This window comes from Gobio gobio, assembly GCF_949357685.1.
Source record: "Gobio gobio genome assembly, chromosome: 13".
Lineage (NCBI taxonomy): Eukaryota > Metazoa > Chordata > Actinopteri > Cypriniformes > Gobionidae > Gobio > Gobio gobio.
The window spans coordinates 51,797,716-51,822,492 of NC_137106.1; the positions used below are offsets into that span (position 1 = coordinate 51,797,716).

The 24,777-nt window shown below is 38.8% G+C and overlaps 1 protein-coding gene across 1 annotated transcript in view; it reads left to right on the forward strand.

The window, feature by feature from the left end:
* ttll5 (tubulin tyrosine ligase-like family, member 5) overlaps window positions 1–24,777 on the forward strand; it is a 241,876-nt gene that overhangs the window by 64,744 nt on the left and 152,355 nt on the right. The window contains exons 13-16 of the mRNA XM_079833468.1: window positions 7,303–7,364; window positions 13,937–14,028; window positions 19,201–19,302; window positions 19,449–19,540. Coding sequence (XP_079689594.1) covers window positions 7,303–7,364; window positions 13,937–14,028; window positions 19,201–19,302; window positions 19,449–19,540 — 348 coding nt within the window. The remainder of the gene's footprint in view (window positions 1–7,302; window positions 7,365–13,936; window positions 14,029–19,200; window positions 19,303–19,448; window positions 19,541–24,777) is intronic.

Here is a 24,777-nt window from a genome sequence, read left to right on the forward strand (position 1 = left end):
TTTCGCATTTAATTAATTATTTTTCTACAAATTGTATCATTTTCCTCCATCCCAATACTGAACAACACGACATACATTCACATCACAGGTTAGTGGTGGAGTTATACTCACGGAACACTATAGTTATTCACAATCACCAAAGCTCATTATTTGCATGCGTTTTAAAGTCTTGCCGGTTAAACATTTCATTTGCGTGCTTATGCAGGTTTTAACATGCGCTTTTCAGAGCGTGCGCACTAAACGCCTGTCAAACACGTGATTACTGGACTAAGTAGTCGTCTTACTGCACTAATACTGTCAAATACACACAAGGTTAACATAAACACAGTCGGTTATGTCTAAAGTGAAAGTAAAATCGCAATCGGGTCTGTATATTAGATGCACGGAGGTCTTAAATTGACAGCTGCGCAGCCTATAGTGAACACGCTGCTTAAAGGGACAGTTCACCTCTAAAATTATGTCATTATTTACTCACTCTAATATTGTTCCAAACCTGTATTAATTTCTCGATGACAGAATTTTCATTTTTGAGTGAACTATCCCTTTAAGTTTAGGTATTGGGTTGGATTCAAGTGGAAGTTTACATGATGTAGTAAACTGATTTCCACTTTAATAAAAAATTATATAGCAAACACAATTAAATGTAACCATAAAAAAAAAGGGATGTTTAGTTATAGCTTCTGGAGCAAAGGTGCCGCCATCTTGCAATACCACAGTGTGTGACGTCATGGAGGTGCTTTGCTCCGTTGGCCAGTGAAGTATTATAAGCATTTCTTTACTTTTTGTAACACACGACTGTTGAGCCCATAATTAGTCCAATTACTAATGCGTATCTCTTACTGTGTGTTCACACCAGACGCGACTTTCATGAATAAATTGCGCTATTTGCGCGTAGTTGGACGCTTGAACATTTTGAGTTTACTCGCTTCATTCGCGCCATTCACTTCACAACAGACGCAAATTTGCGCCATGGGAGGGGCTTCTGCTTCTGCTCCAGGTTTGTTGTGAAATGGCTGACATGGATTGTTTTAAAATACGGCGAATAAGCTCAATTTGCCGGCTTTAGCTAGCTGTAGTCTCAATATGTAGAGCTCAAATTGAGTAAAGAGCGCTTTTTACAACTCGCCAGACTGTCCGACCTCCTCACTCACTTTCTTCCAAGCAAGATCCTTTTTATTCCTGTCGTACAGCTCCGGGGATCCACATATGATTTTGTCCTCATTGTTGTCACTACTAGAGCAAGCTCCTGATTGGTTTACCCGGCGCGAATATCCGCCAAAGTGCAGATTTTTCAACTCACGCGAATCACGCGTCAAATGGCCGAAATGCTTTCGGCATGCAATTCGAAATGCAATTCGTGCCGTGTCATTTGCACGAATCGCGCTGCAGAATCTATTCGCGTCTTTGCATCGACTTAACATATAAATCGCTTAATGCTTCATTCGCGTCTGGTGGGAAAGCACCATTAAAAATGTCAGAGCGGAAACTCTGGAGAGTCCTGTTAACAGCAGGTGAGTTAATTGTATCCACAGGTGAACATAAAATATGTTACATAGCACTACTGGTGAACGAGCCAGTGTAATGCAGATATGTCTGAAAGGTCATAAGATGTGGCATGAACGACATTGTATGAAGCGTTGTTTGTTTACATCACGTTGCGCCTTGCGTTATGAAAACAATGTTTGGGATACCACGATCAAAACTTCGCTATGTAGACAGTTTTGATGTTTGATATTTATCCAAATTATAACAGGACGCTCCAGTGTTTCCGCTCGGGCATCTTTAAGAGAAAGCATTCCCAGCTCCAACACGTCCACCTCCCGGCTTATGCTAAATGTACACATCATGGTGAAGAGACCGCGCAATACAATTATAAAACATTATAATGTTATTTTTCAATTTCATCTCGGCTATATTGATTATGAAAAGTGCAAAGATGCGCAATATGTCAGAAGACAGAAGGTCAGAAATGATTTTGACCACTTCATTAAGTTTTGTTTTGTAGAAAGCCTTTCTTTAAAGTGAATTTCGTTTAGTATACATTCTGTCTCAATTTTAATCAATGTTTCATCAGCCAATCGCCTGGATTTAATAAGCAAATAGGCTATACCAGACAATAATCTTGACATGGAGGCGCCGGAGTGATCACTAGCATTGGTTTAGTTTAGTTTTTATTGACACTTAGGCTTTATTTCTTCATTTCCTTTTGTTCTGTTTCCCGCCACTGATCGTTGAACACTCATTAACGTTCACACCTGTTTGTATTTTGTTCAGTATTATCGTGTTTATTTAAAGGAACGCGCCACTCTTCACCCCAAACCAGCGGGTTCACGACTTCTTCCACCCGTAACTGTAGTGCTGCCGTATCGACTCAAATGCATAAGCAATTGGACTTATTATGGGCTCAACAGTCCCTTCAAGTTCATCTTCTTCCATTTCAATACAAGCATGTGTTAAAAAAGTTAAGAAATGCTAATAAGCAACTAGTTAATAGTGAGAATTGGAACGTGTTACCATGAAGGTTCAATGGACTGTACAGTAGTTGAACAACATGCAAATGATTGAACTGATGAAAGACTTTCCAAAATCTCAAAGACTCCATAAAACAGTGAAAGCTGTGAGTTTTACATATGATCCAGGACTTACAGCGCATGCCATTGTAAAGACTGTAAGTCTCATTTTCACCCATGTAAAATTCAATATGCATCTCAAGCATTCCTTATGGACTTTCTGATCTAAGCCGCAGTATCTGTCATAAGTGGTGGGATCAAATCGAAGCCTCCAAGAAAAGCCCATTTCAAAGCATAACACCAGACGAGTGGAAGGATTTCTCATTACAGGTGATTTGGTCGGCCATCAAAGATCTACTCAACTGGATGTTTTCAGGTCTAGACATGGATCAGAAGCTTTGATGCTCTGCATTAAGATACTGCAACCAGTGATTTGAGTGTGTTACCAGACTGACATACATCAACTCCAAACGTCTGACAGTACTCCATCATCATCAACTGTATGAACATACCGTACAGGCCCGGTCATCATCGGCTTCTTGGAAGTGGAAATGACGGGTTAGCAAACCAATGCGTTTCCATGCCAGTGGTTGCATAAAGACTGGTAAAAGCCATAAAGTGAAGAGTTTTCCAAGGTCACTCTCTCTCACCGCTGACATTCGATTTGCTGATGATCATTGTCAAGATGTTCAGCAATGACATTCAGATGCTCTAAGTGACCACAAGGTGTAAATCCTCTAAGTTTACACCTTCCGTGTTTGGTCAGTTTGGTCCGAATCAAAATGACAGGTGTGAAACCTCCCCTGGACCAAAAATGAAATTTGGTCAGACTCAATCCAGATCAAACTGAACAAAGGTTCGGTTCGTTTCTAGTGTGAAAGCATTTTCTGTATGGTTCGGACCTTCAGAACATTTACAGGAAGTTCCTGTTTATGTTTAAATATTAGAATGTTATTTTAAAATTTCGTCTCGGCTATATTGATTATGAAAAGTGCAAAGATGCGCAATATGTCAGAAGAAAGAAGGTCAGAAAGGATTTTGAGCACGTCATTAAGTTTTGTTTTGTAGAAAGCCTTTCTTTAAAGTGAATTTCATTTAATCAATGTTTCATCAGCCAATTGCCTGGATTTAATAAATAATAAGCAAATCGGCTATAGCAGACAGCAATCGTGACATGAAGGCGCCGGCACGGTCATGATTGGTCTTGAACACGTCTCATAAATAAACTCAAACTCAGCCTCACAGACATGAGAAATACGTGTATAGAAAGCTTGAAGTGTCCACTTTTAAACGAAACAATTCGAAACGAAAAGAAATAGTCAAGCATTGCGCTGTGTTCAAAAGTGGCAACGATACACGTCTGTTCATTCATTCTCGTTAAAGATGCTGACGTCAGACGCACATCCGTTTACAAACCAATCAATGTCCAGATGCCGTCCACAAAGATGAAGACGAGTGGACGCAAGTGTGTCATGTAAAGTTCTTTAGTGCGCTCGCATAACTGCAATGTAAAACCAAACCAAAACTAACCAAATCAAAACATGAACTTCGGTTCGGACCTTGGCGCGGACTTTCAGGTGTGAAAACCTAGCCCTAGGAAGATCTTAATCGCAAATGGCTTCCATCACAGATTGCCTAAGCAATTGACCGCTCGCAAAGACCCGCCCCCTTTAGTTACTGTTGCTATGTCCGACAAGCCATGGCGCTCTCACACCACACACACGTTCTCACGTAGAGAAAATACACACGGAGCAAAGAGGACACTGACAACACGCCGACAGACAGGACAGAGCAAGTCACTTTTGATACGAAACAAAGTCTCAACTTTGAAATTGTCATTTTTTAAAAGAAATTTAAACAATAAATAGCATTTTGTGGCTCTTTAATGTGTAGTGATCGCGCCTCAGTTAAAGCTGCTCATGAACCGGTCATCTCTTCCTTTAAGTCCATTGATAACATGAATGAACACTAAAATAAATGTTGTTTCAACCGCGGAAAGACGTCAGTACACACCGTTTTTCCAAGTTCAAGTCCACCGACGTTAATCTACTAACTCCTGACTGCTTTGTCGGACAAAACGGCAGATTCTGCGATGTGATTGGTCAGATCGCCTGTCAATCAAACTTACGGTGAAGGGTGAATTACATCAAGCAGCCTAGCAACAAATTCAACAGGATAATAAAGAGCCACAAAGATTTCAAGGCCAAGTGCCTTCTCACCAAGATCAGAGATGAAATGAAGAAAGATCTCCAGTCTGAGTCTACTAAACCAACAAACACCAAGCAAATGCTTCCCATTATAAAGCTATTTAGTCCCCGAAAATGTCTCATTACAAAACAACACTCAATTGTTTCTTTGCCTCCTTATGTGCAATTTGTCCGATTAAAGGGAAGGTCTTAATAAGACTTGAGTCAAACTCATGCCCGTCATTAAGTGTGCTTGTCAACATGCTCATAAACATAAAAACAGCACAGACCGCAGTGGTTTCTGGGTCGAGAATGGAAAAGTTTAAACCATCTTCACATTTGTGTTCAGTATCAAGTGGAAGCGTCATGTAGTGCTTTCAGCCGAGGGAAATCACCTAGTTGTGTTATGCTATGGACTGATTTAATAGACACAAATCTGAAATCTTGTATTATTTTCAATGTTATTTACTTCTGCTGCTTGTGAAATAGGTGACATTTATATCAATGAACGTAAAAGGATAGTTACTCAAAGATCACACTCTCATTTCCCTCATGTTCTTTCTTCTGTGGGTCACAAAATACAATATTTTTGGACTTTCAATGGGTGGACTAAAAACATGTCCAAATATCAGAACTTTAATTTGTCGATGAACTGTCCCTTTAAAAAGCCATGTTTGTAGACAGTGAGGGTTAAGTCGTATTATTTTATTTCCTCCGTGAAAACCTTGGAACGGATTTGAAATGTAGGTTGAGGACAATCTCATGGCGGGCGGAAGGATAATCACTGAAGTGCGCATGGTTTCTCGGAGGTTAAAATCCTACACTTTTATAGTATTGCCATGATCTGTGTGTTTAGTTGAGTTTTTCATGGACATTTAGCTTTTATTTCTTTTGTTCTATTTCCCGCCACTGATCGTTGAACACTCATTAACGTTCACACCTGTTTGTATTTTGTTAAGTATCATCATGTTTATTTAAAGGTACGCGCCACTTTTTTTTGAAAATAGGCTCATTTTCCGTCTCCTCTAGAGTTAAACAGTTGAGTTTGACCGTTTTTGAATCCATTCAGCCGATCTCCGGGTCTGGCGGTAGCACTTTTAGCATAGCTTAGCATAGATCATTGAATCTGATTAGACCGTTAGCATTCCAATTATTTCTGCCCACTAAAAGCTGCACAGATATATTTGCTTACCCCAATAGGTGTCTGGTCTGAACTAGTTGATGCATGGAAACAGCTCCTGATAAAGAGGTTGACTGGCTCAAAGTATTTTGAGTATTTTGAAAATAGGGTGGTTCCGTGTTTTTTTTTCTAGGCTTGGTTGTGTTTATGAGGCACAGTATAACATGTCTTAATACTTCTTTTTTTTAATTTAAACGCCGTATTTTTTTTATATTTGACCTTTATTCCACACCGCTGTCTCCACTGTCCTTTGAGCGGCTCGTTTGCTTCCTGCTTCTGTGAAGCCCATCCCTCCGAAAAACACAATGGTTTTAGATTGGTTAGATGGCCAGATGTAGTTTGTAGTTCTGCAACAGCTCTCTCTCTTTCGTAATGACTGCGATGTGGCCTCGCCCACTTTGTTGCGTGTTCGCGGGGGCAGTGTTTGTTAATAGCAGGTGTTTATAATGTCACCAACCCGTGAAGAAGCTTGTTGTAGTCCAAACCGGCCGTTTTTGTAGGCAATAAACTACCATAACTTTAAAAGACAATATCTCCGTTTGCATTGAACTTTCAGCGCTGTAACTTTGCAGATACTGTTTACATTACACACTAACTAAAGTTAAAAAAGTGAAATCGCCCCTTTAATTGTATTTAAATACAAATTACATTTGTTTGTTTTTTAAATAGTATTTTGTATTTCAAATATGTATTTTAAATACATGTATCTGAAATACTGCCCATCCCTGCCACCCACTAACAGGTGCCGTGATGAAGAGATCATCAGTGTTATTCACTTCACCTGTGCTCATAATGTTATGCCTGATCAGTTTATATTTCCTATGGTAAATTGCCTGTTTTGGCTGTAAATGTTCTATGATCTAGATGGTAACAGGCTTGCTAAATAAAACATAATACCTTTTTACGCATATGCTTAAACCCCGCTTGAACCCTGTTAATTGTCGCTTGCAGCTATATTCCTATTTACTTTGCTTAATAAACTTAACTGTGATTTTAGAACTACCTTTGTCATCTTTGGACTATATATAGGTTACTAGTATTTATTGTACCTAACTTAATAAAACAGGCTGTGGGACTACAAGGAATGATTACCTCAAAATGTACGTCCTTATGCAAGTTTGAGGGACTTTATTTAAATTAAATACACACACCTCTATAGTCACATGGCAGTGATTAACCCTCCGCGTGCCGTTGGTTGCCGACCTCTGACCGCTGTTTTACACGATATAAATCACCATTCAATTTCACTGGATGAAAATGAGCAGCGTAGACATTCTGCCCAATATCTGATTTTGTGTTTCACGGGAGAAAGTGAATAATCATGTTAGAGTGTGCCGTGTTGTCTTATAAACCAGAGCAGTTCATTGGCCCACAGGGTTTATATAACAGTGCACTAATACTTTTTTCCTCTTTTTTATATTTGCAGTGACGCTCCCCTTGATTTAAAGATAAAGGCCAGCATGATCTCCGATATGTTTTCTCTTGTGGGTAAGTGTTTTTTTCCCAGGCTCAGAGTTCAGTCCTCTACCACTTCACCTCGGCCTCATGTTGTAAATGTTCTTGTATGGTCAGATTTTAAACCACAGGACACCCATAACTGCGGGTTACTGTCTGTGGCCATGGCTTTTGTCATGTGGGTCACATTTGTTTGGTGTACAGTAATGACTGGTTAAGAGGATGGAGGGTTGTGCTCTCCTCCATTACATGAGGTTTTATAGGGCTCTATGATTTTGTGCAGAAAACACGAATCGCTGAATCCAGTATAACACGGAATGTCACAGACTTTGGCAAATTTTGGATAAAAGTAGGAATACAGCTAATCAAATGGCAATATGGACTAGCGTCTTATAATATTAAAGCACAAAAACACTGCTGAAGATACAATTCAAGACAGAAAACCATTTTAACTATAATGTACATCTATATATCTTCCTATTTTTAAATAGATTTAAATAATTAAGTAATCATTTGGATATCATTTTCCTATTATTAAATTAAATATGCATTGATTCTTATTATACGTAAGCCTATGATATTTTATTTACAGCAGATAATCATGTTATTGAGCACGGGAGCAGGATCACAAAACTCGCTCCTCCACCGTGAATAAATCACATGTGAATGCTGGAGTTTATCTCTGAGGTGGCTGCTTCCACGGGAGAAACAATTACCGTCTGAATATGGCTTTATACACACACACACACACACACACTCACAGCTCTTCACTACAACCTGCCAAAATAAAAGTTCAGTTTAATTTTACTTTGATTACATTTGAAAAGATGTATTAAGTTGCTCAAGTTTTATGCATATGATTAACACTGTAACATTTTGAAAATATGATTTTTAAAGTTCTCATTATTAGATAAAAAGTCAAAAATATGACATGCTAAGTCATAATTATAAGATCATATGTTGAAAATATGACGTGCTAAGTCATAATTATAAGATCATATGTTGAAAATATGATTTTAAACGGCCTCATTATTAGACAAAGTCAAAAATATGACATACTAAGTCATAATTATGATAAAATGTTGAAAATATGACGTACTAAGTCATAATAATATCATATGTTGAAAATATGATTTTAAAAGGCCTCATTATTAGACAAAATGTTGAAAATATGACATACTAAGTCATAATTATTAGATAAAAAGTCGAAAATATGACGTGCTAAGTCAGAATTATAAGATAAAATGTTGAAAATATGATTTTAAAAGTCCTCCTTATTAGACAAAAATTCGAAAACATGACAAACTGTCATAATAATAAGATCAAATGTTGAAAATATGATTTTAAAAGTCCTCATTATTAGACAAAAATTCGAAAATATGACAAACTGTCATAATAATAAGATCAAATGTTGAAAATATGATTTTAAAAGTCCTCCTTATTAGACAAAAAGTCGAAAGTACAGTTGAATGAACAGTTGAAATTAGCACTCAAATTCTGAGATAAAAATTATGACCACAATAAGACATTTAAGACATGAAATCATGCTTGTTATTTATTTTTAATGCGCTTTCAATTTTTTGGTTCACACTTAGAATAATAATACTTACATTATTGTTTTCATTTTGTGCAATATTTTTTTTTACATGCGTTTTTACATTTTGAAATCAGTTTTTAACAACAGAAATGAATCAATCAAAACTGACTTTAGCTCTTCTTCTCAAACTAAAGACTGAATCGAATGAAATGTGTTTCAGAAGGGCCGTGTGTTTAGCCTCTCTCACTAAATCCACATTGCTGGATCACACACCACTCATGGGGCATTGTTGCCTGCTGGTGGTTTGGTCACATTTTTCCGACCATGCAATTTGAAATGTGACGTGCCTGAGGAGAAATCAATCCTCTTCATGCTCAGCACAGTTTTCAAGAGCTGCCGCAGGCTGTGTTCATTAGCATTAGCATTAGCATTAGCAGGCTTACATGAAGGACTTGAGCATTAGCCGCTTGCTGAGTCACTGAGCTGTCACAGTTTGGCTGAAGATAATGATTGCTCAAGGCAAAGTTTTGTTGTGCTTGTGCAATCGGTTGTCACCACTCCAAAAACTGAGAGAATGACTGATCTCAGTACAGTGAGGGTTGTTTATGGCAGCATCTGTGTCGTCCACATTTCTGACTTTACATCAATCTCAAACATGTCACGGTAGAACTGCGTTCAAAACTTTTTTTCTAAAGTATGTATTTGAAATGGAGTTATTTTTGATTGATTTAAAGGGGTCCTATTTAGCCCTTTTTACAAGATGTAAAATAATTGTCCCTAGAGTGTGTGTGTGTGCGTGTGTGCGTGTGTGCGTGTGTGCGTGCGTGCGTGCGCGTGTGTGCGTGTGCGTGTGCGCGTGCGCGTGTGTGTGTGTGTGTGTGTGTGTGTGTGTGTGTGTGAAGTTTCAGTTCAAAATACCCCACAGATTATTTTTAAAGCATGTTAAAATTGTCACTTTTTGAGGGTGAGCAAAAACGCACCATTTTGTGTGTGTGTCCCTTTAAATGCAAATTATCTGCTGCTCCCCGCCCCCTTTCAGGAAGAGGGCGGAGCTTCTAGAGCTTGTGTTAGCAGCTCTGATTACCTCACACACACACACACACACACACACTGAAACTGTTCAGCCTTTTATGATCAAACCGGAGTCAGACGATGATGGAGAGACTCCAGAAGAAGAGACGACATGTGGAACGAGACAGGACGATTCTGAAGGGATAGTTGACGATCTTCAGTCATTGATTAGCATATTCTGTCATGATAATCTCTAAAGCGCAGGTGTGGGGTAAGATGAGCCAGAGAATATCTGCTGATGAAGAGAGAACAGGGATAGTTTAGTGTAATTACGGTTATAGCCAGTGTTGGGAGTAACGAGTTACAAAAGTAATGCATTACAGTAACATATTACTTCCTGCTGTTACGCAGTAGTGTAAGGCATTATTAATACATTTTCAGTAATATTTTACTCGGTACATGTTCAGTAACGCTTGCGTTACAACACACATTTAGCCCGAAATGTAATTGTTAAAAAAAAACAGCAAGACCGCGAGACATTAACGAATGAAAAATGCAAGTAAGTTATTACCCGTTTGATTTATTGCATTCATCTCTTGCCGGTGTGTATTGTGTGACAGTCCAGTGAAGGCGTGTTTAGGGCGGGTTTTACAGGAGTGCCACGAGGCATTATTTCAGGCTCCCGCTGGCCAGTGGAAAAGCGGATAAAGAGGTTCTTAAAGGGAAAGTTCACCCAAAAATGAAAATTAGCCCATGATTTACTCACCCTAAAGTCATCTGAGGTGTGAATGACATTCTTCAGTCAGACGAATATAATCTGAGTTATATTACAAAAGTTCAGGCTAATCCAAGCATTATAATAGCGGCTCTGTTTTTGAAGTCCATAAAAAGTGCATCTATCCGTCATATAACTGCTCCACACGGCTCTGGGGTGTTAATAAAGGCCTTCTGAAGCGAATCGACGCGTTTGTGTAAGAAAAATATCCAAATTGTAACTTTATCAAGTAAAGTTTCGGCCGACCGCCTTCCCTGTTCAATTTATGGAGAAAGTGTTGAAAGTTCTCCTGCGGATGGAAAGACTAACGCTCAGCTCCGCTCGTCATGACGTCACACACACATCTGGAGTTTCACTTTAACATTCAACACTTTTACACTGAAGGCATTCGATCGATACTTGATAAAGTTTAAATATGGATATTTTTCTTACACAAACGCGTTGATTCGCTTCAGAAGGCCTTTATTAACACCCCAGAGCCGCTGGAGCAGTTATATGACGGACAGATGCACAAGCGTGTTGAGTATAAACACTTTCCCAAACGGACGTCAGCTGAGGTTCGTGCTGCAGAGCAAAACGAAAGTATAAAATTAATGGATGAAGATGGCAGAAGAAGACTGTTCTTTCGCGAGATGGACGTATGCGCATTTCTCAGAGTTTGTCAGAGATAAGGACAAAAAGAAAAAAAACGAAAGAACTATTGACTGCGAAATAGCACTTGCAATTTAAAAAAAGAATGTCTCTTGCACTTTGTGCATGACTGTTTTGTGTTGTGAACCTCTCGAATTCAAAGAGAATAAAATAGTGACAATTAGGCATGTGCCGGTATCAAATTTTCATGTTGCGATTAATTGCTGAAGCTTTTATCACGGTATTAAAATAAGTCGCAAAAAAAGTGTCGTCATACTATAACAGGTTTAATTACTTTCTTATAACAAAAGAACCAAACATTTAAATACAATAAAGCAATACACAAAAATGTATAAAGTAAACAAATATTTAAAACAGATTAAGTGCAAAAGAATTATAAAGAACAATAGGTAACACTTAACAATAATGTCTCACCAGTTAAAGCATTAACATTAACAAAGAGCGAATAGCTACATTTTTACAGAAGTTATTCTTCTTTGATGTTAGTTTAAAAAAAGCAACTGTTAGTTATTGTAAGCTCAGGGCCGTTAAATAATACAGTTACAACTTTTGATTTTAATAATGTGTTATTAAATGCTGAAATGTACATTTAACTAAGATTAATACATGCTTTAGAAGTATTTTTCATTGTCAGTTTGTTAATGAAGGAACTAATGTTAAATACTGGAGTCATGTAAAGTGTGTGACTGAACAACAGTCAGAACATATTCAAACAATATCTAGGGCATGTCATTTAGTCCAGATTAAAATATGAAATGTTTAAGTTTGAAAAATGAATAGCCTTAAGTCTTTTCACCGTGTGGTTTTGTTAATGAGGGTTATCGGGGAAACGGCTGCATGTCTGCTGTTCTGTCAGCGCCCTCTGCTGTCAGAGAGTGAATGTGCACTTCAGCGTCTCCTTCACTCCTTCCACCTTGTGCTCGGCTCATGTCTGTTTACATCAGTGCCCTCTTTGACATGTGCATTTTAAACGGTTGATGGGTAAATTATTCTTAAAATGCATTCTAAAAATCTGAATAATTCATAATAAATAATTATTCACGGTATTTTGAAGTGCCCACGATAACAATATTGTGCATGTTCATTATTGCGGTATGTCCTATTACCGGCACATGTCTAGTGACAAAAATAAGAAAAGAACAAATGTGCATCTTGTCATGGCATTAGAGTTTACATACAGTGTCTGTTGTGTCTAATACGAATAGACCCAAGCATGGGCATCGGAAGCAAAACAAATGTGGGTGGATCGTCTCACAGAAAAATAGATGCCATTTACAAATATACCGCCTCGTTTGCTTAAAGTCTGGTTGGGCAAGACGGAAATCACTGTATCATTCACTGCAAAATATGCTCTTCTTACTCAGTCATTTTGTCTTGTTTCCAGTCTAAATATCTAAACATTCATAAATCAAGATGCATTTACTAGATAAGTTAAACGACATAAGATAGTTGTTCTTGTTTTCTGGAAAATAAAATTAAATTGAAGTGAGTTTTTGCTTAAAACAAGCCATATTATCTGCCAATGGGGTGAGAACAATAATCTTGTCTCTGATTGAAATCTTGTTTCTGTCCCAAACAGAAATAAGATTATTTTTCTCACCCCATTGCCAGATAATATGGCTTGTTTTAAGCAAAAACTCTCTTCATTTAGATTTTTTCCCCCTGAAAAATGGGAAAAAAAATCTTATGTCATTTGACTCCTCTAGTAAATGCATCTTGGTTTAAGATTTTTTTTTTTTATTTGAACTGGAAACAAGAAAAAAAATACTAAATATGAGCATTTTTTGCAGTGTAAAGCAAGACGACATCATCAGTTATAACCAGTGTTGTGCAACACTGCAAAAAATGCTTTTCTTACTTAGTATTTTTGTCTTGTTTTCAGTCCAAATATCAGAAAAATCTTACATTAAGAAGCATTTACTAGACAAGCAAAAGTTTTTGTCTTGTTTTGGGGGAAAATAACTCAAAATTAAGGGAGTTTTTGCTTAAAAAAGCAAAAAAATCTGCCAATGGGGTAAGAAAAATAATCTTGTTTTCTGTTTGAATTAAGATTATTTTGCTTACCCCATTGGCAGATTTTTTTGCTATTTGGACTGAAAACAAAACAAAAATACTAAGTAAGAAAAGCATTTTTTGCAGTGTATGACATGCTATTGCATTTGTGTTCGTACTGTATCAATAAATGTGAAAGACTCGACTACAACAACTCTTCCTCTTCTCCACATGTTCCCGGGGGCGGGGTTATGTAAATTTCAGGGTTAGTGATGTCACTAACTCGTTGTAGTCCCTACCAGCCGTTTGTTGTAGTCCTTAAAGAGAGATTTCTGTAAAAGAAAATATCTCCCTTTGCTCTGAACTTTGAGCGTCGTAACTTTGCAGATGTTGTTTATGCTCAAACAGCGACACCACACACTCACTAAAGTTACACTAACGTCAAATCATCATCAACCACCCCTTTAATTTTTCCTTCTTAAAGAAAGTATTAATTTCTTTAAAACAAGGCACCAAACAGAACTTTTTGATCCAGTATTTGGTCTGCTGTTTTTGTACACACTTCTGTATTTGCATATCTGGATGAATAGAAATAAGCAAATGATTAACTTATTGTGTATTAATCTTTTTTGCACTTAGGTTTTGTTTGTCAAGACCCTTTATCACGACAGCTGCGTACTGACCGAGCTGGGTTTGACTCAAGAATGAAGAATCCTACCCAGAAGCCTCAGGTAAAGATACCCACACTTTGACCTTAGTTATAGTTTTCCTTGTTTAGGATAAACAACCGAGCAACACATGACTGTACGGCCAATCATGATGATGTTTTGTTTTAATAATAATAAGAAAAGCCATGTTTCAGCGTTTATGTGTGTCCAGAAGATGCTCATGTGGGAAAGGAGGCACTAATGTATCTCCATCATTGTGCTCTTTCTAGTCTGTGATTGTTATTTTCTAAAGATGTTGAAAACTTGATGCCACTGTGACCCCAAGGGGCGAACATACTTTGATTATGGGATTGATTAGTACTGTGTCTGCTTAGCAGCTTCAGCCCTCTGGACTCAATTAAGCTACACAGACTTGAAAATTCACCCACAATTCCCTTATGAAGAACAAATTAGTTTTGGTCAAAATGATTTAACAAACTATGTATCACACTAAAATTGGAAGGAGTTTATGGGATATCATTAGATTTCCCATTCATTTCTGCTTTTTTCAGCTATATTTTCTTAGTGTGTCTTAGCTAGACCTGAATTAAAGGAACACGCCGCTATTTTTGAAAATCTGTCATTTTTTGGAGCGCGATGCTAACGGTCTAATCAGATTCAATGATCTATGCTAAGCTATGCTAAAAGTGCTACCGCCAGACCCGGAGATCGGCTGAATGGATTCGAAATCGGTCAAACTTAGACGGAAAATGAGCCTATTTTCAAAAATAGTGGCGTGTTCCTTTAAGGTTTGGCTCAGCTATCAATAATCAGTAGGATTTACTTGATTACTTTAGTATCCTTAGTTAAAGCTGCACTATGTAAGATTTTTTCAGTAAAATATCCAAACACCACTAGGCCAGTGTTATGTATTTTGTTCAGTTGACCTCTAGCGGATGGAAAAGTTACATAGTGCAGCTTTAAAAGCCTGTTCACACCAAGAACTATAACTATAACATTTTAACAATCATTGTAATTCTATGACAATAGGGTGACCACATGTCCTGTAGTCTTTTTACAATAACCAGTCTGCTAATGCCCTCATTTTTGCAAAGGCAGACATGTTATTTGTTCATTTTTCAAATTTCTTGAATGAATTTGTCGCTCAAGCATGTGTGCCATTGGTCCAGGATCATAAGCTTGAGAACTGGTGTACATCCATCCAGTCGAGGCACATGAGTTTGACCCTGGTCACTAGATTGTGTTATTGGTTCCAAATGCTTCTAACGGACTCGTAATTTTTGGCCCACAGACAGTTTGGGTGGGACTCCTCAGCAACCCATCAAACTGGCTGGCAAAATTTACAGCAGCTGTTTCGTATCAATATGATGAAAAGGATTTAGGGAATTCCATGCTGGATTTGGGAATCAGCTCCTCAGCTAACAAACAAAATGTCAAGGAGCTGATTTCCCTCTCCACTTGCTGGCTTTTGTTTTAGACCCGGCGTAAACCAACGTGATCCAGCTTGATATCTCAAACTCCCCTTTAAGAGCCGTGGATCTGCTGTGTGACGTGCAGGTTATATAGGAAGAGGGAATGAGGATACGGCTGATTGAAATCTAAACCCCATTTTCATAGTACAACTGCATTTTCTAGTTTTAATAATTTTGCGAGCCTGACTGAAGTGTCCTACGGCCGAATCACAGCCCTAATGAGCTCTATCACATGACTACGAGTATTTAAATAAATAAGAAATAACCACGGAGTGTTTTAAAACACTCAACGCATTGATCTCTATGAAGTGCAGAATCAGATTCGGTGTCAGCCCCTCTGTCAGTTTTGAGCATGCTGATTTATCTGAGGGGAAGTTTTGTTACTTGGCTTGTGGTTGCGAGTGCGCGTGTATATATCCACCAATCAGGCCGGCTAAGTAATAAAACATTGCGGGTGGATGAGAGATAAGTAATTGTGTTTGTTTGATAAAGACATTTTGCGAGCCCTGTGGGCGAATCATTCCGGTTGCTGTTTCTCCACATTGGAAGTTTTCAAAACAATTCCCCACATGTATGACGGGAAGGCCGAAGCTCATTATAATATGCAAAACTGTTATCCAATCATGGCAGTGGGCGTTTACTTCCAAGACTTCAATGCGGCATGCCCATAAAAACAGAGCGTTCCAGGAGAGAGCCTCAAAACCAGGGTTGAAAATAGCCTATTATTTATTCATTATGATGTTTCTGAATGTAAAAACCACGCAGACGTCATAAGTTGATCTCAGACAACAGTATAAAAAATAAAAAAAAGCCAGTTCATGACACCTTTAAAACCTTGTTTCATTCCTTAACCCTCTCGAGTCGGAGGTCGCGCCGGCGCGATCGGCTCTTTTTTTCTTATCAGTGCCAAAGAGACTCAAATAACTCGTTTTTTATCATTCAGGCAAGTGTTATACATCATTATAATCTGTTAAGTTTCACAATAAAAACTAAATGATTTGCTTTTTGCAAAATAAAGGAATCAAACATGATGCGCGATCTGCAGCCTCTCAGTCAAAGACGTTCATTCAGATAGTCTTCAGAAAAGGACCTCTAGCTTATTGAATACTTGTCTGACAAACATGAGCCATAAGTCTAAAGAAATGCTGAAATGTCAGGTTTTTAACACTGTAAACCAAATCAAAAACAAATATTCTGTGTTTATGTAATCTGGTTGAAAAGCAATAGATGTCAGTCACCCGCGACCCTCTTCATTATCCGCTAATGCGACCAGATTCAAATACTGACGATCCAGAGTCAACACATACAAACACATCTAGTGAAGCGCTGTAACGTTACTTCAGCTACATCGCTTTGAGATGTTGAGGAATAATCCTGGATTTATTCTGCTCATGAAAAGCTGTTCATTTCTAAGAGCAAAGGATTCCGCCGCTGATTGTTAGGTCAGTTCATTCTGTTAGCATCTGTGATTATTAAACGTAAAAAGACCGTTTAAATATGAATCCTGCTGCAACATTAAATGTCATACACACAAGACTGTTTTGGACAGATTATAACGTGTTTATTGTAAAAGAGCCTAGTGTCACAGCAATAAAGCTTTTATTCGCAAATGTCTGCTCAGATGCTATAAATATAGTACAAGTCAAACGTATTTTGCTTCATACTGATGTTTAAATATTATAGCCTAATGTTATTTTTTTTAATTTGATATCAAAGTTTGTCAGAAATTATTCTGGAGTTTTGTTTTGTAGAAAGTGAATTGCTTACTTTAAAGTGAATTTCATTTTCTATACATTGTATCTTAATTTTAAATATTTATTAAAAAAGAATTTAGCATGAGACTACTTTTAAAAACAAAAAATAGTACAAAAAATGTAGAAAAAATGCTTCTCTTAGTAATTTTTGTCTTGTTTCTAGTCTAAATATTTAAACATTCTTAAATCAAGGTGCATTTACTAGATAAGTACACTTTCAACTAAATAAGAAGAAAAAATTTTGCTCTCTCAGTCAGGTATGAAGCTCATTCATTATGCAGCTCATTATGCGGGATATTATGTTCTTTTGTCCTCTCAGGTGATCTCCATCATTATTCATTAGCTATCACGCCTCCTCCCATACTGGCTTTGTGAAGAAAAACTCATTTACTCAAATACACATTTTAAATCAGTGTATTGTTTTATGTGAATGAGTAGACTCAATGATTCTCGCATCAGTTTGAAGCAAAAACTCTAGGCAAATACACCCATTAGTCAAAAGTCTTGTGGACACATATCTATTGTGTGTTTTGAGGCCTTCATTTTAAATGTGTTTTTTTTTCAAATGTTTTTTTCAAAAATCATGCATAAACATTTTTCTCTCAAAAATACAAGCATGTACGTACATGTTGCTCACATATTATGGTAGCCCAGTTTGTGCTGAATACAGTGTAATTACACTTTTGCCAATAATGTGTTTATAAGCAACTGAAAAAAACACAAAATGAGCATGTCAAAACTTCTAAAGGGCCCCAAAACAGCTCAGACTCCTAGGGGTTAATGAATCTAGAACGCGGAGTGATACAAACGGTGAACAGTCCCCATGCTGATACTAGTGGCATGTTGCTGATGATTGTCTCTCAGCCAATCAGATTCAAAGTCCAGAACTAACTTGTAGAAACGAATAACTTGACATTCCTTCATTGCTAGTTCAAAAGTGACGGCAGAGGCTTGAATCCATGACAGGAGAAAGTAGTTTCGCACACATTTTTTAAAGTCACTCTGTGGTTGTTTCTTATTTATTTACATACCAGCTCCTTCAAACTGTTGTATATAAGCAATTTAACACTTGTAGCTGTGCAATATGGTTCTATATAATAATTACCTAAAGCCGTGCTCATATTGTATGGCCTAAATAACGACTTATATAGTGATGACGATTTCAAAACACAGCATCATGAAGCTTCGAAGCGTTATGAATCAGTGAGTCGAATCATGATTCGGATCGCGTGTCAAACCGCCAAACTGCTGAATCGATTCACTGATTCATAACGCTTTGAAGCTTCATGATGCTGTGTTTTGAAATCGTCATCACTATACAAGTCGTTATTTAGGGGTTTTTTTGCGCACAAAAACTATTCTCGTCGCTTCATAAAGTTATTGTAGAGCCACTGTAGTGAGATGGACTTTGTAACGACGTCTTTAGTGTCTTTTAAGGGTCTTGAGAGTGTAAAGTGCATTGAGCCAATGGAGGCCTTTCAGAGCATCAGATTTACACTAAAATATCTTCATTTGTGTCTGAAGATGAACGGAGGTCTGACGGGTGTCCAACCACATGAGGGGAAGTAATTAATGACAGAATTTTCATTTTTGGGTGAACTAACCCTTTAAATATGTGATAAAACAGCCATAACACCAAATCTATCTCATTTGAATTCATGCACACATAAAGCACAAGAGACAGACATGAGCTCTAGAGAGTTTATGAGGTGTGTTGTTGATCATGAGTGTAGCAGGACTGGTTATGTGTGTAAGTTTAATAAGTACATCTCTTTTAAACGGCATGTGAAAGCAGTGTTTATGCAAGGCCTTGATGTGTCCTTGAGCAAGGCCCTTTACTCCATGTTGCTCCAGGGGGATTGTCCCTGTAAGTCCCTTTGGATAAAAGCGTCTGCCAAATGCATAAATATAAATGTAGTAGATTTAACAGCTGCTGCTATGTAACAGAGCAGTAGTCATACTGATAATGCCTTAGATGCCACTACAGTGTTTTTGTCTCTTATCCTCAGCGTCAGAGACCGGCATCCTCCAACAGGGCCGACCCAGAGGCTCAGCGAGAGAAGCCCAGCACTAAGCAAGCGGAGAGCACACTGGGCCTGACAGCAGAAGAGGTCAGCATCCAACGCGGTTTCCCAGCTTTAGCCAAACCTGCCTATGTTGGGAGGTTTTTTTGCAGATGCACGCTCTTTCTTCTTGGCCGCTCCTAACATATTTGATATTTGATATTGAACGGCATGTTCTATTCTCTCTTGGACAGATGAAAGTGCTGAGGAGGGTACAGGAGGAAGATGACAGGAGAGGCGGATTTGTTCGGATTTTTCCTACTCCGGACACATGGGAACTTTACAGGTTAGAGAATGATAGAAAGAGAGTCAGTTTGCATATCAGAAACCGATCAAATTATTTAATAATCCAAAGCGACGTTACATTTAAGTACTCTTTAATATTAACCCTTTGAGACCTAAGGGTATTTTTACAATTAATTTTCCGCCTGGTGTTATTTACTAAAAAAGCTTGTAAAACATCAACCCTGTTGTGCACAGACAATTGACACACCTCTTTTTTTTCAAGACAAGTTGCACTGTCAGTATTTTTGTGTTGCATTGATGTCACCTGAATGTAAAATAAGTTATGGGACCATAAAGACAAATGAAAACATAAAACGGAAATTGAATCACTCAAATATTTATTGAAAACACACACAAATAAATAAAAGCTAAGCATATTTCCTCTGGAAAACAGTTTGTTCAAGTCTTTAGAGTCCTGGAACTCAGGAATAAACATGATAACTTATACAGAACCAAAACTATTTACATTTTTCCAAAAAAAGTCCAGGCGCTTTTGGCCTCTTTGGATTTTGGATATTTACTGGTGCCAAGCCTCAAAACAGTTCCTATCAGGAACTTCTCCACAAACTTTCTCCTCAAACTTTCTCCTCAAACTTTCTCCACAAAACTGCAGCGCGTCTCTCTCTCTCTCTCTCTCTCTCTCCTCAACACTAGCCGTGCGTCTCTCTCTCTTCACAATAAAAGAGCTGTGGTTCATGCGTAATGACGCACACCAACGTGGATGACGGATCAGCCTGTCATTGGTCAAACCCTCATCCAAAATGGCAGCTAGCATCGAGCTAGCGGCAAAAATGACGGGAAATTTATAAATTATGGACATCAAGTGGATACATCTTGGATGTAAGCTTTTTGATTTATTGCTGAACAACTCCAAAAAGATGCACATGTTCCAGGCTGGATAGAAAACCTTCTGTAAAGGCTACAAAGACATCAAAGACACCCCCGTGATGGCTAGCTCGTTAGCTTTCTGCTGGAAAAAACGATAAGAAAATCGATAAAAGTTTCATGAAATAATATAGATATTTATCGGAGGTGCCGTGTGACGTCGTGGGCGATGCCGTCGGGCTCTGAGGGTTAACTACATGTACTCACAATAGGGCGAGGGTTTGGTTTAGGGATAGTTGCCTGGAATTATGGATGCACCGGTTGACCGGCCAAAAAACGGAACCGGACGGTTTTTGCTTGAAGCGCGCAATTTTCATTGTATTTTTCTGCCGATTTTTCCGGAAGTGCGCCCGCGTGCACATACGCCTATATTGCAATCGCGAACATGTCACTTGTGTGTTACAAACGGAAACTGGAGAACTGAGGGAAGAGACGAGATACGCTAAAGAGAATGAAGAGCCGCTTTCCTGCGCAAGCTGAAGTTGCGCGAGCTGAAGTTGCGCGAGCTGAAGTTGAGCGAGCTGAAGTTGCGCGAGCTGAAGTTGAGCGAGCTGAAGTTGAGCGAGCTGAAGTTGAGCGAGCTGAAGTTGGGCGAGCTGAAGTTGCGCGAGCTGAAGTTGAGCGAGCTGAAGTTGAGCGAGCTGAAGTTGAGCGAGCTGAAGTTGCGCGAGCTGAAGTTGCGCGAGCTGAAGTTGCGCGAGCTGAAGTTGGGCGAGCTGAAGTTGCGCGAGCTGAAGTTGAGCGAGCTGAAGTTGAGCGAGCTGAAGTTGCGTGAGCTGAAGTTGCGTGAGCTGAAGTTGCGCGAGCTGAAGTTGAGCGAGCTGAAGTTGAGCGAGCTGAAGTTGGGCGAGCTGAAGTTGAGCGAGCTGAAGTTGCGCGAGCTGAAGTTGCGAGAGCTGAAGTTGCGCGAGCTGAAGTTGCGCGAGCTGAAGTTGCGAGAGCTGAAGGGCGAGCTGAAGTTGAGCGAGCTGAAGTTGCGCGAGCTGAAGTTGCGAGAGCTGAAGTTGCGCGAGCTGAAGGGCGAGCTGAAGTTGAGCGAGCTGAAGTTGCGAGAGCTGAAGTTGCGCGAGCTGAAGGGCGAGCTGAAGTTGAGCGAGCTGAAGTTGCGAGAGCTGAAGTTGCGCGAGCTGAAGGGCGAGCTGAAGTTGCGCGAGCTGAAGATGAGCGAGCTGAAGTTGCGAGAGCTGAAGTTGCGCGAGCTGAAGGGCGAGCTGAAGTTGCGCGAGCTGAAGTTGCGAGAGCTGAAGTTGCGCGAGCTGAAGTTGAGCGAGCTGAAAAAAATCGGTATCGGAATTGGGCCGTGTAAAATCATGATCGGTGCATCACTACCTGGAATTATGCAAAATTTACTGTTATTAATAAGTGCATGTAATGTGTAACAAGACAAAAGTTTTACCACGTTTATTAATCAGGTTAGTCGACATTTACCAACACGTTATTAAAATCAGTATCTGTTAACAGGGCTCCAGACTAACATTTGAGAGCAGTGGCACCAGCAAACATTTATCATCAAGTTCATTTAATCATTAATTTGCCATTGTTTTGCGTCGTTTTGTTAATAAGTGTAATTATTAATATCACATGTTTGTTCATTGGAAATTGAACAGTGAAGCGCTGAGCTTGAATTGATATACAGATAAAACCAGTAGCGAACCGTTGGGTTTCAGTCAGGACCTTCATTAACGATCAACAGCACACACACTGATACAAAATCCGGACATTTTCCGAGACAGGAGAAGAGATAAACTGATCATTACTGTGTACAGGATTTTCCAAACTCTGCTGAACTTGTAGTTTTTTAATCCGACCGGTCGTAAACACAAGTGATTATTTCACCACACGGTGTCAGTGCTCGTCTAAATAGGCCGCGATGAAGTGTGTGTGACACCTGACGAATAAGATCTGAATCAACATATTGATTTGTATTAATATTTTAGCATTGTTCTGTCACTTTTCATTGACAATCATTTCACTGTAGCCTACAGTATATGTAATTCACACATTTATGGCAAAATTCAGTCACGCTGTTAATGTATTACTGTTTAAGATTAAATAAATGCTTAACATCGTTAACTTTCTTTAAGGCAGTTACCGCGCATTCATTCATCTATTTAGTACATATTACAAATAAAATATGGTTCTTGTAGTTTATCATGGTATTTGTAGTAAAAGTAATACAAATGGTAGTCAATCCACGAAAAAAAAAACATGGTTACTACATTCTTACTATAATAAAACCATGGTTAACTTTCGTAAGGGTGTTTATCAGTCAAATTAATTTAAAAATGTAACAACAGGTATGAAATATGATTAGTAAGAGAAACACTGTTAATGAGAAGACTCAATCACTGGACTGCGGCAGGTTAGAAATGTATTTATTATTCAGAATGCACATTTGGATGGGAACATTTCAGCAGGCTGACGATATGAGACACGTAAACATCCGCAGTTTGGAAATGCATACAACACACAAACATACAACTTCATCCCACCATATCAGTCTCACCCATGCTCTCCTCTATTCTTTTAGTGTCAGGAAATGGTCAAATCTGAGGTAGGGACCGGAAGTAGCGGTGCACTGCTTCACTTACCGGAAATAGGAAGTGTGATAAAGGCCTACTGGCGCCGACACATCGCTGGGCCTCTGGGGCGTTCTATCACTACACATCAAAATTTGATTGGCTGATGACCCATGTCAGTCAAAGTTATGATCCGATGGAAAATGGCAGCTTCAACGGAAGGCTAGCTATACTACTAGTGCTTTTAGATGGAAAATACAGCTCAGATTCACAATGTTTTTTTTTATTTTGTCTTTTTAAAATAAAAGTGCTTTTTTGTGGCCTACACCTTTACATTTTTGGTTTTACAAACCATCAAACTGGATAATTTGGATAATATTTAGAGCTTTGAAGTGATGGAGAAAGCATGCGGAGCATGAATGTCTGAAACCCAACACAAAACCAAACTAGACTCTGTCTCAAAACCAAGAGTAAGCTAGACCGAAGTGACAGAACCCTGACAATAGGCCTAATATTTTTTACTTGTTACCATGTATTGGCATTGTGTGCACTGCAAAAAAATGCTCTTTTTAGTATTTTTGTCTTGTTTATAGTCTAAATATAGACCGTTTCAACGGCAACAACATAAACAAACGTTGCTGCGCATGCGCGCTTTTGTGGCCCAAACTTAAAGGGTTAGTTCACCCAAAAATGAAGATTCTGTCATTAATTCCTCACCCTCATGTGGTTGGACACCCGTCAGACCTCCGTTCATCTTCAGACACAAATGAAGATATTTTAGTGTAAAGCTGATGCTGAGAAAGGCTTCAGATAGGCCTCCATTGGCATTCAGTTCATTTACACTCACAAGACCCATAAAAGGCACTAAAAACGTCGCTACAAAGTCCATCTCACCACAGTGACTCTACAATCATTTTACGATGCGACGACAATAGTTTTTGTGCGCAAAAAAAAAATCTAAATAACGACTTTATCCAACTTGTTCTTGTCTTCCGTGTGTGTCTCCACGACGCATGCGTGAGAATATGAGCAGATCCGGCGTTCAGGAATCCATGAAATGCTCACTTAAGCCCCATTTTGAGAACTACGCCGAGACCTAAAGCACGATCAGTGTAGAATCAACAGCTGAGACACGCGCGTCTTCCTCTGCTCGTAAACAAATCTCTTCTGGGTCATGTGTCCGAACGCCGGATCTGCTCATATTCTCACGCATGCGTCGTGGAGACACACACGGAAGACAAGAACAAGTTGAATAAAGGTGTTATTTAGATTTTTTTTGCGCACAAAAACTATTGTCGTCGCATCGTAAAATTATTGTAGAGTCACTGTGGTGAGATGGACTTTGTAACGACGTTTTTAGTGCCTTTTATGGGTCTTGTGAGTGTAAATGTACTGAATGCCAATGGAGGCCTATCTGAAGCCTTTAACTTCCGGTAGTCGTCCGCAAAGAATCAACAACAGAGGCTGCGTTATCTTTCTTATGCGCTATCATCTTTCATTTTAATTGGGCAACATAATCTTAATTTACATGTTTTTATTGTTTCAGCATGTTTATTGTAAATAATCTTCCATTTCTGTCTGCACTATAGAGTGGGGGAAACGCCCCCTTAAAGGGTTAGTTCACCCAAAAATGTAAATTCTGTCATTAATTACTCACCCTCATGTCGACCCCAACCCATAAGACCATAGAGAAGAAGAAAAATATATTCATTTGTGTTCCGAATATGAACGAAGTTCTTACAGGTTTGGAACGACATGAGGGAGAGTAATAATGACAGAATGAACATTTTTGGGTGAACTAACCCTTTAAGGACCGTGTAATACCGTTTTCTGT